The following is a 16,312-nucleotide window of genomic DNA, read 5'->3' as shown; positions in this document are numbered from 1 at the left end:
AAACATAGTGTTAGAATAAGTATTGTTTAAAGCACTAGACAATGGATAATATCCAATTATCAATTCATGCTAATGCAGAAACATTGGCACTAACACTCAGAGAATTACTAAACATGAAATGTATCAAATCTCAATCCAATGATTATTGCAACTTAAAAAGCATTTATGATTATTTATGTATGGGGTTGGCACTTTTAATATGAATCTGGCTGACCGAAGTTAATTTCAAAATATAAAGTAGGCCTACATTCCAGCACATACAATAGGGGCATTTCACGAAAAGTGGTCCTACTCCATGTAAATGCCAAATGAACCAATCTCTAAATGATTATTGCTTTTAATTGCATTAATGGTTTAAATGCTTGTAAATCCATATAATTGGCACTTTTCACCAACATAAATATTAGCATCTGGAGCCTATATTCTTCACAGACAAACGACATCAAACTTTGCTAGTTTTAAAGCGTCACACACATAATATGTTTATGTTAATGCTTTTCATACATTCAGACTATGCCAACATATTCAAGTTTTTTCTTCTTTTTTGTTGTTGGCAGAATCAGTTCATTATGAATGTTTTAATCCATTCAATCGCATGTCTAGAACTTTACATTTTATATATGAATATCGGTTGTCACACACGTAACGCTGGAATGCCCCTACAATGAACTTATGGGTAGGCCTATGTTTTTAGTTGCTTAAATTATACTACAATAGCCTTATTATGCAGCGCTTTGTTGCTTTTATAATGTGAAATCACAATTGCACACTAAAAGCTCTCATCTTCTTCTTTTCTAAAAATAGAATTCATCAATTCCAATGTTAGAAGATTCGAGAACGATGATCACACAACAAGCACAAGCGACAATGGAGGACGATGTAGTGTTGGCTGGGTACAGAGAATGTACAAGAGAAGCCGTGAGGTATCTTCTAGACGTCGAAGGATTATCAATGTCTCATCCGTTGGTGCAAGGGCTCCTTGCACACCTCACAAAACGTCAAGCCTACATCGAATTCGACAGAGCGATGCACGACTTTGCAAAACACCACAAAGCAGAGAAGATTAGCAAACACGAAGTGGAAGCAGCGAAAAGGAATTTACTCGTCGCGAGCTACAGAGGTTGTGATTTGATAGCATCGCCAGTCACATTTGCAGATGCGTATAATGCGCCATTTTTATAATCTATAGTTACTTCGTATTCAAACCACGATCCACAAGCACGAAATCTTCTAAGTTGGAAACTGCAAAAGGCTATGTCTTGATTTAGTCAAACACTTTTTACAAAATTGTTACATTTTAATATAAAGACATTGTGGTTTCTTGAAATATTGTACTTGTGAATCCCATTTGAATACGAAGAAGTTATATGTTAATATGCACTTACATGACCTATTTTTATAGTTAATTTATAGCATATTTATACACTTCACCTACTTAGTTGTAATCAAGAAGTATTGAATTCAAGAAAAGACTTGCATCAGTTTTATGTTTATGAAGAATTACGTGTTGAACTATTCTTAGTAAATAAATATCAATAATTTAAACATTTTTTTGCGTATAATAGTTCTACAGAAGTTGCTCTGAATTCAGTAACATTATTATTGCTACAAATTAACGTCAATTTTCCGTTTGAGGTATTTTGCATTCATAATTGAAGTCATGTTTGAAACATGACCGTTGAATTATTATGGTGTTGGATATAATGTTATCAATATGTTTTATCATTGAATAAATTTTATAAGTGAATAGTTATGCAATGTTAATCTTGAGAAGACAAAGTATAAAATCCACTATAGATTCTTGTAGTAGCAAATGCCAAGACGTAAAAGTATGGATGGAAAGTTTCTTGCATTGGTTCAGTGATGCAGGAAAGTCAATAGAAAGTACCTGGTTTGGTACAGTAGGCCTACTTGTAAGTAAACTGATCTATTAATTTTATAATCGCAGAAAATCATCTCATTGACTAACAAATAGATAAAAGATGAGTGCTCCTAGTTTTGTTACATTAGTACTTGGAATTAATACTTTCTTCTTCTTAATTTAAAATGGGAATTGTTTCAAGTTTTAATTACATTTTGATAATTTTCACACGAATATTTGAAGTGTAAGCTACAGGGCACCAGAATTCAAAATTTACTTAATGTTCCTGATTATATTTGACATTTTATTGCCGTGAAATCCTAAGTTTCAGTAATTCTTTGTTTAGATAGAAAGGAGAATTATAAGGTGGTGTTATAACAACATTTATGTATGTCAATACCTATTTAAAGATTTTCCTTGAACAATCATTTGAGTAAATGCTCTGTATCAATATTGAAAATCTAGGAAGTATATAGTTTAATTATAATTAAATCTTGCAAAGATTCAAGTATTAATTTCTCCCTTAACTTACTAAGAATGAATCAAGATATTTGTCATGAAAGCTTACCTGGGAAGAAACCAGTATTCACAGAAAGAAAGAAGAAGGTATCAAGTTGAGAGAAGCGCAAGGCCAAGATGATAAGAGGACTAGAAGATACTAAATGGTGGTATAGGTGAAAGACCAGAATTTAACCTGAAAATAAAGGAAAGTTCTTTTGAGTGAGCATTCACTCACCACCAAGATTGCAATGGTTCATTCTTTGCAGACTCTTATTAGAACTATCAACTTATAATATCAAATCTTTTTTTATTGCAATAAGGATTATAAGATTAGGCCTACCGTGTCTTGACAATGCACACGCAATCTTTGCTTAATCTACAATTAATGTGCAAGAAATATATATTCTTTTTAAAGACCAAAATACAGTTTTGAAGTTTCATTATGTAAGAATTGATCTTTATATACGTATATTATTTATACAAGATATTATCTATAGATTGTGAAATTATGAATGTATTTATTGAAAGTATGAATAATAGAAGAACTAACTACATATGAGCGTGAATGCATGGGACAAATCAACAAGTTTCAGTTGATCAACAAGTTTGGTATTTAAGGTGCGAATCAGAAATTTTATGTTTATTTATTCTTATTAATGTATCAAAGTAATGCATATTTCTCTAGTCATGATAGAAATCCACTGAGTAGTATATTTGACATCACCAAGACTGAACTGTGATGGTACGAATGGTATTTCCATCTTTATTGGTTATTTCCTACTTTGGAAGATTAATGTGTTCTGTATTGAATGTATTTTGCTGCATACATTTCAATAAATGAACATCAGACCAATTAAGTGTAGGATGAAATAATTTATTACAGTGTATCAGTCAGGATGAAATCGTTTACTGCTTGCTATGAATTCTTCATACGAAGTTCCAATATCTTCAGATTGTAGTTTATCATGCTTCTGGCACATACTTCTTTATTACTTTTAATAACATGATTTTATAAAGATATAACATGGTGAAATGACAAGGGAATGCATAATAACAAAGCTATGTTACATAAATTATCATGAACTGTTTCTTGTAGTGCAGGTCTTAGTAGCTCTATACTAATCACATCGACGAATGTTATTTCCGTTATTTTTGGTATTGCAAGTTATCCAATGAATTGAAGAGCACTACTATGATGCTACATATATAAAGTTGTGTAATCACTCTAGTCTTTTAATGTTACTGAGAAAATTATAATTATTAATTTATATGCACTTATGTCATTCATATTTATACTTGATTATTTATATATATGTACATTTCTACAAATATAGTTATTTAATTCAATGTTTGTTATTGTTATTTTTCTCTGTATACAGTTTTCTCAAAACATATTCTACTTTATAAATGCGTGGGAGTTTGGGTCTGGTTACAAAGTAGAAAACAGGTATCCAACAGAAAATGCTATTGTAAATATAAATGTTCTAGTGTACGTCGAATGTCTAAACTTCATTTACACACTCATATAAACTTTAAAATTATGGTTCCTTATGTTACATCATTGTTGTCGTTACTTGTGGGTAAGCATTTTTAACAGTCGTTACTTGTGGGTAAACATTTTTAAAACAACTTTCTTGGCAGTCCCCCGTTCTGTCAGTCTATCCTTTGTCACTGGAGTCTGTCTACACGTTTACTTTCACACCTAAATATGCAAATCACCCTCTCATCCTTAATCTATCTACTACCTTTCTGTGCTTCTACTTGCCGACATTATTATCTCTTCATTCTTACTCAGAAATTCTCTCTTTTAATTCGTATACTTGTTTTATGCAGCCTCCCTAATATAAATGTTCATGTTAAAACATGATTTTAAATACACTGTTACATTGTGTACATATATTACGTTATTACAAAGTGATTGCACATTCACATATGCTACCAACCTTCAGATAGTAATTTTTCAGTATATTGACAAATTTTTTGTCGTTAAAGTATGTCAGCAGATAAATGTTACAATTAATCTTAATGACAAGTGACATGCAAAAAAAGAGGACATGATAATGACAACAACTGGTATTTCATCACATATATTTATTTCATAATTCTATCATCTATATAAAATACTAATTTCTATAAATTTGTGTGTACTAAAATACTACATAAACTGTGCTAAAATAATTGGTAATATTTAGAAAAAAAATGACTAGATTCAAAGCATATAGGGTTTAAACCTATATTATAATTATATGTAAATCTCCATCCATAAAATCAATATTTCTTGGTAACTGTACCTTAAAAATAATAATACTTTTTCTCAGTCATAAGAGCGCCACTCCAATCATACAATATTGGATTACAATGTATTTGAAAATCCTACCCTACGTAAGGCACTTTGGAAAGGTTATTTATTTTACATACAATAAATAAATGTATGTATACATGTTTGAGGCAGTTGCCATACCACTTGCTGAAATGTTTGTCATGTCACAGTCACTGAATTGAATACTGAATACCAGTGAAATATATAAGTAAATTATCTTCCAGATATCCCATAATTTCTACTTTATGCACTCCCTAGATATCACGAAACAAATGTTTATAAACTCTAATCTTATTTGTTTTGAGTTAACCTCTTAAATTTTACTTACTAATTAAAAATTACATGACCATGTAGTAGACGATAAATTTTATGAAATAACATTTTTCAGTCTATCGAAAAGGAATCAATTTTCTGCATCAATATCCATTACATTTAGAATAAAAATAGAAAACATTGTTCTGAGTCAGTTGTTACACCCTGAAGTTACCCTTATCTTGATAAGACACTTTTCTAGGATTATCTACTTCTCTCCTTGACATAAACAGAGAAAAATGTTAGTTTGGAATATCTAGGGAATAGTTTCTGGTAACCAAACACTTGTTTCATGATAAAATCAAACAGAAGCAACTGAAGGATGAGAAGGCAAGACTACAGAAATAAAAAGCGGGAATAGAATTGCTGAGAAAACAAATTGCCGAAGTAAGGCAACAAATTTTCCATAAAGAAATCCAGTGCCAAAATACCAACCTGTGTAAGTAATACAAGTACCATCAGGAGGACCACTAACTGAACCATTTACTACTTAATGTCTGAAACGCTGTAATCACAAAGGCAACTTGGAAAAGCACACTGTTAGTGTAAAGAAATATCCTGCTTATACCCAAAAATATCATGGAAGGACCCCTAACATGTTTTTTTCAATGTGCGATTTACAAATTTGTTTCTCGCTTCAGTTGCTAAGAGGGCAATATCCTATCGAGTTTCTTTCTTGGTAGCTTCTTTCTGAAACCTCCATAATTATTCTATCAACTGCAGACGTAGTTCAGATTTTTATACACCTACATTAATTAGCAGGAATCGGGCTTTCCTAATTAAAACATGCATGCAAAGCTAAGAAATGAAGCTAATTATCACGAAATTGCTGTCTCTAAAGAAAGAAGGTATACCCTACGTGTTCTTTTACAATGAAAAAAGAGTGGTGATAACTCTAAGTCGACGTTTGTTAACCGTAATTAATGTTAATGAACGTAATAACTGCCAGCAAGATGGTTTGACCAAGGGTATCTGCGTGCCCACTATTTATATCCCATTTAGCGCTTAACGTACGAAATGACTCGAGCCGAAACTAACTGCTAATTAACGCAATTATATTATGGCCTACTGTTTTGCATTCCTCCCTTCATATTCGAATTACAAGACTGACAAAGCAAGAAGAGAAACTTTCCTTTTTTTCCCAATTGAAATCTTTTTAGTGATAGGAAGTTCTCATTTCTTTTCGGAAGCAAATGTAACCAGTGATGCCAGTTCGTGCCAAGTATTTACGATTAATGAGCGAATGTAATTCCCTATAATAACTTACCCACTGATCGGAAATCGAACAGGATGAAAAAGAACATCGTGATTTATAATGTTGCGTAGTTCATTCATCACACAAATTACTAGAACAGTAGCACTGGGTGCCACAAAAAATCCAAATATTGCGTAACAGAAGCTAATTACAATCGCTATTATAGTTACTAAATGAAATATAGTTCGTGTGTGTATAAAAGAGCAACAAAAACGGAACACATTCTTAAAATCCCCAACTCTTTTAATAAATATAGCACTTGATTTGGTGAGTAATAACTCTTTCCAAGGACGAATAAAAAAAGAGACATCAAAGGTTCATTTAAAACTTGCTTTCGTCTTGAAGCAAAGAAACAACCATATCAAAGATATGTAACGAATGGAACGAGAGAATTGATTCACAGACAATGAATGTGCTGTTTATGTCAAGGAAGATAAATGTACAATGAAGACTTGGTTTCTGTTGATTCTGGCCTGATCAGAGGATGACAAGTCGTTCATTTTCAGGAATAAATAATCAAAAGTTGTTCTACGAGATTTGTAATGTGTCCACAAGCAACTTTGAAACGAACAGAAAAGAAATCGAAAATGAAACTATTAAACAAAACACAGCCACATTGTCTGCAGAAGATGAGATGTGAAGAGTATAAACTGGTCTACTATTTTTTCAAAGATATAGACCATGATGAATGTACACATTAGATGCAAGAATACTTGTATTGAAGTCCATTTTACAAAGGCAATTGCGAAAAAGCAAGACTGAAAATTCGCTTTCTGAACCAAATAATAACTAATAAGGAAAGACTAACTTTTGAAGAGTTAAGCCAATTTTGTTTTGTGAAAGCCTAACATATATTCCGTTTCCTGAAAAACTAACTTTAAGCTGTTTTGAAAGATTATTCAAGCGTTTAGGGTATACACAAATGAATGGTGTGGTTATAAATAGCCTATCAATAAAAATTACATTTTTCAACTTACGTGGTTGCAGCAAAAACTGTTAGAGGCGGAAACTATCCCAGTTTTTGATATGTGAGTTAAAATTACAATCTTTTTGAAACGCTGATTCCAAATATGGCCTCCATCACGTAAGGATTTTCCACAAAGAAACCACATTCTCCCTTGGCCCCCTCGTTTCCCGGATCTTACGCCGTGCGATTTCTTTCTATGGGGGTTTATTAAAGACAAGGTTTATGCACAACCAATGCCAACTTCCATCCAACAACTTCGTGATCGGATAATGTATGCAGTGCAGGACATTACAGTGGACATCTTACACCGTGTCTGGAACGAATTTGATTACCGCTTTGATGTGTGTCGTGTGACCAGGGGAGCCCACATCGAAGGATTGTAATTTTTACTAACATATAAAAAACTAGGACAGTTTCCGCCTCTAACAGTGTTTGATGCAACCACGTAAATTGAAGAATAAATTTTTATTGACATTTATAACCGCATCATTCATTTGTGTATAACCTGTATATATTAAAGCTAGGTTTCCTTGGGTAGTGGGATAGTAATATCAGAGCACAATCCGTAGAACACAGTTCAATCTTTTTTCGATAAAACTAAATTTTGCTAAAGTTGAAATCTTGTTTAAGTCTTGTGACGAGTGAAATATTCTGTATTCATTGCTATTGAAGATGAGATTTAAGTATACCGAACGTCAAGCGAACATGAAGACTGACATGAGATATCAGATTGAAACAAGAGGATTTTCATGAATTATCCATTTAAATGTACAGTGATGGCATTGAACTAGTGACGAGAAATCACTATGAATCATTTACTTACTAATCTCTCTCTAAACGTACATTTTCACAAATTCATAAGACCTTTAGAACTTTTTGTTCAGGGTAGGGGAGGTTTTAGGTGCTGTAATGTCAGAATAGTTAGGCTGTATACATACGGAATTAGAGTGACCGAGCAAACTATGAGATTATTGTGACAGTAAAGAGAACTATTGTTAGTTTTACAAGAATTGGTTAATTTTTCTAGTGGTAAAAGTGTTACCATTAGTGCTTCCGTGTTTTGAAGACATGAACAGGAAGAGAAGCGACTTATTTCTTCAGCGGCTTACGAAGCTGAGGGCTGGTGTGCTGAACATGAGAAGAACCTCACAAGTCGTGATCCAGGTCATCAGACCCGAGATATGATTCGTCGTCAGCATTGTACGTTGCAAGAACTCTGGAGCAGTCTAGAGTCATCTTCTGCCTCGCAAGATGGCGACTGAGTTCTCTGACGACCGGATGATCTACTGGAAGCTTCTCTTCTTGAACGAGGAACTTCAGGGCCTCCTTGGAGCAGTAATCATAGCCAGCCATTACCACCTCAGCATCTTCAGTTGATGTGTCTGGTGAGAGTGCCAGTCCACTATCGTCTTCTTCATCTACAAAGAAAACAACAGGAATTATTGTTAGATTGACATATAAAACGAATACAATTTAAAACACACACACACACACATATAATGCATACATACTAAGGAAATGACAGTCAAGAAACAGAACGAAACTGTCTGCATTACGTACAGTGGGATTCATGAGTATTACCAAGCAAATTGTCTATCACCAAGATAACTCTCTTTACGAGATGAGAGCTTCAAGAATTCGAACAAAATGCCAAATAGGCTGCTGGAAACCTCTTTATCAGCATAAGTAAAAATTCATTCCTTCAAAACTAACAGGATAAAAGAGAGAAATTAATGAAAGTAGTCATGTACAATTTTCTGAGCAATACTTGCGGATCCCACTGTACGAATTGCAATTTCAAGTCCAGGATCAACTGGATAGGTCTGAAGTCCAGGATTCGTTACATATTACCATAATATGTCCCTAGCGGTATTGGATTCTGCCTCGCTTACAATGAATTGGTCGGTATTGCTGCTATAACCATTTTCGTCTTCTTCTAATGGAACGAAACCCAACTAGCTTAACCTAACCACCACAGATTATTTACCACCCCAACATACTACCAGGCAATGGGAATGCTTGAAAAGGTTGTAGCAGCAATCACTACCCAATGAATTTAAGAGTGAAATGAAACATTCAACAGTTACGTTGACTCCATAAAAGAAGAACAAAGGGAAGGGGCAGAACAAATAGAAAGATACAATATTGACTCGGAGGCTTTGCATTCGAATCCTGGTAAGATCGTGGTAGTTTCAATGGGTTCCTTCAGCTATTTCATCCTCATCGTCGCGATTCACCTGGAGAGGCAAACATACGAGCGAGATAAAAATACAGAGATAGAATTGGGAGAGAAACAGAAATTGAGATACATTAAGAATAGATATAGGGACGATAAGAATTAATAGAAATATAGAAATAGAGAGAGAGAGAGAGAGAAATAGTCTAACTCGACACGTCCACATTCTTTTTCCCCACAAAATATCGGAAACTGAATTCATTTTGGGCAATGTATCTTCTTCGTTTTAGAAAGTGAATTGCACTGAACACTTCAAATTGATTACCTTGTCACTTTGACCTTTAAAGTTAAATTTTTCATGTTCTTAATTTGTCTTCGTATTATTTTCAGCCCGGGACATTTATTCGTCGAATTTATGCCGTATTTACGAGGTTCCGGCATTATCAATGAAAATTTGAACGTGTAGGAAACTTAAGAGTAAACTCAATAAAAGAGCAAAGGGAACTCAACATGCCACAAAAGAAATGAACAAAAGTAGCAAGATTTATGACTATGCACACAAACTGACAGATGTTTTGTGCCCTGCTTGTGAGGTACTATCAGCATCCAGAATGCACGTAAAAAAAGAGTAGCATTCTTATGCACTTAGTTAAAGAACGCTCACTATTAGGTAAAAAAAAAAAGGGACCAAGAATTCCTTGTTAAAGTTGGAATCCCTTTCTGTGAAGCTTGTGCGGAACTTTTTAAAGAATTCATACCTGACATTTTTGTGCAAGGGCTAACTTCACGATCTAAGGCATCTCTCCTTCCTTTCTTTGCCTGCGTTATTTTCCAGCGCGCTGTCGCAGGCTACTCAGCTAAGAAAATAAGGTATTGTAGAAAGAAGAAGAAGTCTCCGAATGCCATTTTGCATTGGAATGAAGGTAATGAATGCAGCGTTAAGCTTGTTTAAAGGAAAGCGACAAGTTATCTTTCATTCCTGGGTAACTGATAGCAGATACTTGTTTGTGTGTATCTATTCTAATCTTTCTAGAAAGAAGAGGGAGTCATTTATAACAATGGCCACTGTTGATAAAATGTTAATCGTTAACTGCATGAATAATATATGTTAAAGAATTAAAAAAACAAAAAAAAAACATTAGAGCTAGTGCTTCACAGCATGAATAGCGGTAAGAATAACATAAGGAAATGGTTTATGATACAGGGTGTCCATAAAGGTACTTAACAACTTTGATGTCACACAGCACAACTTACAATTGACAAAGAAACATACCATGCCCCATTTGATTTACCAACGCATGAAGTTTTATTGTGTATTAGTCCAATTCAACAAAAGAAGCCCGGGGTGTAATGTCGGGGGGTCTAGAAGGCCAGGCAATTGACCATATCTTTCAATCCAATGTGCTGGAAATGTCCTGTCCAGGACAACTCAGGCCCAGTGTGGTGGTGCACCATGCTATTCAATTCCTGACAAAAGAGAACAACTTCAGGCGTTGGCGAATCACCTACAACAAAGTATATTCCTCTATGTCAATCACAAGTTGTGCTGTATGACATCAAAGATGTAAAGTACCTTTTGGCACACGATGTACATTTCCAATAAACTTATAAATTACCCATTATACTACATTTAAGATAATGTTTTAGAAATATTCTATCGAAGATATGACATATAAATTTACAATTTATTGTAATAACTGCATAAACTATGTATTCATTCATTATATGTATTATGTGCTTACGTACAAGCCTTTTTAAAGTGGGTAATTTTTCTCAGTTGGATTGTATTTACTTTTTAAATGTAGCTTTCTTTTCTCTTTCTACAGTTATATCATCCACAAAGATATAGAGTATAGTTGCAGGTAACTAACAAACAAAGACATAGAGGAAACAACTATTCTTCACCCACGATTCGAGAAGTAGATTGAATTTCAATGGTGCTACATATCGTAGAATTCTTACCAGATGAAAAAAATGAATAGTGAAAATGTGATGTGCACAGCGAAATAAAGCAGACATCTGTGACAGAGAAGTTAGCATAGCGCTCTACGACGCTAGGGATCCCGGGTTCGAATTCAGGCCTGGCCATGGGTATTCTTTGTGAGTCCCACCATCAATTTTATCATATACGTAATCACTCATCCTCATTTTCGCGATTAGCCTAAACTGGCAGAAGAGCATAGTAAGATTTAAAATGAATTTATTAACATAAAATATAAAATAAATATATATGCTAATTTGTATCGAGTTTTTGTTTCTTGTTAAAATTTTAAATTTTACACAACGAATTAGTAAATACTAAAGTAATAAAAAGCACAGTAAAGAAATCATATATTTATGTTCCCCCAAATAATGTATCTAAAATACACAATACTATCTCCAAAACTTGCCTCATTAATGCATTCTTCCACTCCAACAATTTTATTTAAACCAGTTATCAAACTACACAAACAATTATTCTAGCATGTAGTGATTAACATAAGACGTTACAAAATTAGAGTACCTAGGTTCATAGTCTTCGTAAGGTATGAACAGTTTCTCACAGTGTTAATTCCTTCAGCCATTCCCTTAATTTTCCTTCCATCCTCACCGTTGCGATTAACCTAAGCTGAAGTGGCACAAAAGCAACGTATAAAATACAAATTCGAATTTGGTATGTATGCATGATATTCTAAACTGTCAGAAAACTCTACTGAGACTACAAGAACAACGGCTCAAGCCAGGAAGACCTAATTGCCGTTTCGCTAAAGGGGTTTCAAATGTCTGTGATTACGTTTGTCAGAGAATATGATATATACGCGCTTCTGAATACGCATGAGACCCAACCACAATACAGCAAATGACTTAATCACTGCGTTAGACCTAGGCCTATATCCGAAATGGCTTGCTGTTCTACCGGTACAGCCTTGGGACTAAATATGGTGGCCCGTTGATTACGTCATGAACTTGAGGCTTTGTAGAGATATTATGACATTTGCCTCAGAGCCAGATCTTTATCAACCGATTAGATATTGTTTCTCTGGAGTATTTTTAACAGAAAGGAGAACAAATATGGAGTTCTAGCATATGTAGCGTGTGCTGTCAGGTCTTAACTCTCTCAAGAATGAAATTGATTGAGTAAATATTCGGATGGATGTAATTTATGACCCTTTACGAAAATAAGCGTTCGTACAATTAAGAAATGTAGATTTTATCTTGAAGCAGCCAAGTGCAATAAATTTATTGAAATCTCTCCAACCTGATCAACGAATTCTTTCGGGATATCGACAAGATGAGTTCTGGAAAAGTTTGCAAGGTTTCGAGAGATTACGTCATCCATTTTCAAGACTAAATTCAACAGACGAAAGCCGAGTGTAGATGGCGGGCCAGGCGCTTGCGGAAGCTTCTGTGCAGTCCGCGCTTTTAGCAACACTACAGTCCACGAAGACAAGAGTGAAGTTAGCTCCAGAAAGTGAAACTTTTCAGAGCACGGTAATAAATACCCTGGTATAATTTATTCATTTGTTACCAGAAGAAGGACACGGAGTCGATTTTTGTATATTTCTGTACAACACAAGGTGCATAGTTTATAGTAATTGGTTAGTGATCAACCTGAACTCCCTGAACGAGAAGTTACAGAATTCGTTACTTTGTATTTTACGCCTCCTTTTCTGTCTCTCTAGGGTAATGCGACGAGGAAGATGAATTGGGATTAGATTAAATTGATGAAGGAACACTCACAACCAATTACACTCTTTTATTGTGGTTTCTGGAAAATAACCAAAGCCTTGCAAGTGTTTCGAAAGAAACCAAAGTAATTTGCGTGGGGGGAGAAAAACATACAAGAAACGTAATAAGGAAACAAACAAAGATGTTTAAGTGGACATGAACTAATGATGTTCCCGCCAGATATTTCTTCCCAGCACTGAATCAGGAGTTGAACCAATCTCTGACCGGTTCCAATTAGCGAATCAATTCACCGTGTCTGATTCGCGAGATTCTACGTTCAGCAATCACATTGCAGCAGATACGTGCCACTTGGAGCTTGCTGTGAAAGACTTACTTGATCAGCAGCAGTTCTTCCATTTGAGACTAATCTCCCCGCAACTTTTATGTCAGGTTTAGTGAAGGGGGAGTTAATTGAAGACCATAACCTTCTTGTTATGAGCTTGTTACTGTCCAGCCAGGAACACGAAAGAAGAAAACATTCTCAATAAGAAAAGCCGGTACTATAACTGCTACAGTGACCGACCACTTGACTCGCCCAGCGGGGAAGAGAATACATGTCAACAAGACAGCTTCTTATTCCTTTATGAAGTACAATGAGCATGATTTGACCTGTCATTTAACAGACATTCCACGCACAAACTGTTGTTGCATTGTGTGCAACGTAAAGCGAAGCAATCCAAGGCATCACTGATAAATTGTACAATATGAAACTTCGAATAGAATCAATTGTATTATGGAGACCAGCACCGGACAGTGTTGTGCGATTGGGTTTAGATTTATAATCATTTACCTATTTCCTCTATATTTCACACAAATTCTGTTTACAAACTACATTACTTTCGGAAATATTTATTAATACTGCAAGATGCAACATTACTACGCCTCTGAGAAAAAAACACTACATATGCTGACCAACAGTGGCGACGTTTGGGTTTCAAAACGGGGGGAGGGGGCAAGGTGCCAAAACCGGGGGGAGGGGGGCAAGGACAGTTTACTTTCCTTTGGTACATACGTAAGGTTTAGCATAGTATGGGGGCAAAAGTGGCAAAAAGTGGGGGTAACTGCCCCTAATCGCCGCCACTGTTGACCAAGGCAGTCTATATTTCAATAAAAATACACTTAAAAACGTTGTGTTTCAACCGTCTATTAGGGTCTTCCTCAAACTTGCAACCAAACTAAAATGCACCTTTACTTTATTAAAATATAGGCTTCTTTGGTCAGCATAATATGTAGTGCTTTTTCTGTCGTGGATTGCTCTTTAGAAGTCATAGTATTCTGTTTGGGAAGTCTCGTCTCGGTATCATCGAATATTAAGTTTGATTAACTGACAAATGTAATCTGTACTACAAACTTTTTCCGCACATCATTAAGCAACTATACTGAGACAGTATGATGCACAAGTATTGCTCGGCAAATTGCCCATGAGTATTTTCATTAATTTTTCTCCAGCATCCTATGTGTTTTTAAGAAATACACGTTTACGTTATGTTTGTGCGGATGTAGACAGCAGTTTCTATGGTTTCTGTTTAAATTCTAGAAGCCCTCATTGTGTGGTACAAAAAGAATATAGACGGTAATGGCCAATTTGCTTATACATCCCATTGTACAATTTCTTCAACTAAATAGATTGCCGTCTTGCCTCTTAATTTGGAAAAACACTTAACGTCTAAGGGAGAATTCACACCGAAGAAACACGCAACATGCAACACGCGACACGAGTGTTTCACACCGAAGAGACAAGATGCACGCGGCAAGCGACACTTGGTTTCAGTTTGCATGATGGTACCGATATAATTACATTAATGAGTTTATTAGTCACCCGAAAATAACGTAACAAGATACACTGTTACATGTTAACTGCGTTGTAAAATTTGTGCAAGTTATTGAAACTTGGCAGAGGCATGTTGTGCACGAGAAAACTGAGAAATAATATGCACTGAAATCAAACTGTATACGCTAGACTTTTTAGCCTGAATAAAGCGAATACCTAAACACTAGAGAAATGGTTCTCAACCTTCTTGAAACCATGTCACGGTATTCTTTTTAAGTCAATGCCCTTAGCCGAAGAATTTTCCTCTTAAATCTTTACAGTATTTAAGATTTTATGCATGAATTAACATGTACCTATGAAATTAAATATTGATAAATAAATTCTAGCATAATCATAAGAGTAATAATAGTTTGATTACGTGTGTAGGATTGTTGACAAATATAAAAATATGGAAGACAAAGTGGTAACGTCGTCTCCTTGTAATTAAGTGATCCCGGGTTCGATAACCGGGGAGGCACCGGGCAGATCCAGTTCTGATTAGTCTATTTGTGCATAAAATGGACTTAGAAAACGAAAACTCACAACTCAAATATGATTTTGGGATTATGATAGTTGTCAACCAGTTTCAATAGAACATTTCACAGCTCAGTATAGTTGATACGAGGGCACGGTATCGGGTCGCGGCCCGGTGGTTGAAAAACAATGCACTAGAGTACTTTACCACGTTGACTAATATAGTTTGGACTAAAGTGCCTCCATAAGCTGACTTTTTCAAATAAAAGCAGTCAGGTAAATGGCCAAACCACGGTCTCTTTTCACGATGTTGAAGGCAAATTACAGCCGATAACTGCATCAACAAACTTGATAAAGCAAAATGAACGTTGTGTTTAAAACTTAAAACATTGTACATATCGATACTTTATTATAGTATCAACAAATTAGAGGTTCAAACATAATGCCGGTTGGGCTCTCTTCTAGAGTCTAATTACAGCTCGTTGGAATGAAGCATTCGCTGCGCATGCGCGAACAAGAAACTGAAGCAACACGATGCACGGTATTGAGAAAACGGCACAGTCCGAGAGGCACGTAAGCGACACGCGACACGTGCATCTTGCCGTGTGTCTTCGGTTCGAAAGGTTGCATTGATTACTGAGTGTTGGCTTCGAAGCGACACGTGTTTCGTGTTGCGTGTCGCGTGTTTCTTTGGTGTGAATTCTCCCTAACCCTTCCCCCATTGATTCAGTAAATTTGCACTAATTGTGTAATCATCAAATAAACAACATTTCAATATTGATCGTAACACTGTAATGGTTGAAAAGGTTTTGAAACTTATATTAATATCACACATATACACACAAATGTACTTCTTTTTTAAAATGAACGCGTAACTCTAAAAAACGTTAAATGTAAAGACAATATTGTTGTGGTCAATGAAAATTAA

The 16,312-nt window shown here is 35.1% G+C and overlaps 1 protein-coding gene across 1 annotated transcript in view; it reads right to left on the bottom strand.

The window, feature by feature from the left end:
* Positions 1 to 4,476: 4,476 nt before the first annotated feature.
* LOC146003742 (uncharacterized) overlaps positions 4,477 to 16,312 on the bottom strand; it is a 158,087-nt gene continuing 146,251 nt past the window's right edge. Inside the window, exon 4 of the mRNA XM_083142137.1 lies at positions 4,477 to 8,634. Within this exon, the coding sequence (XP_082998263.1) occupies positions 8,363 to 8,634 (272 nt within the window). The 3' untranslated portion in view covers positions 4,477 to 8,362. The remainder of the gene's footprint in view (positions 8,635 to 16,312) is intronic.

Source organism: Lepisma saccharinum, chromosome 20 (assembly GCF_977018435.1).
Source record: "Lepisma saccharinum chromosome 20, izLepSacc3.1, whole genome shotgun sequence".
Taxonomy (NCBI): Eukaryota; Metazoa; Arthropoda; class Insecta; order Zygentoma; family Lepismatidae; genus Lepisma; species Lepisma saccharinum.
Note: the sequence above shows the minus strand (reverse complement) of the source record. Positions and strands in the feature narration are given on the sequence as shown.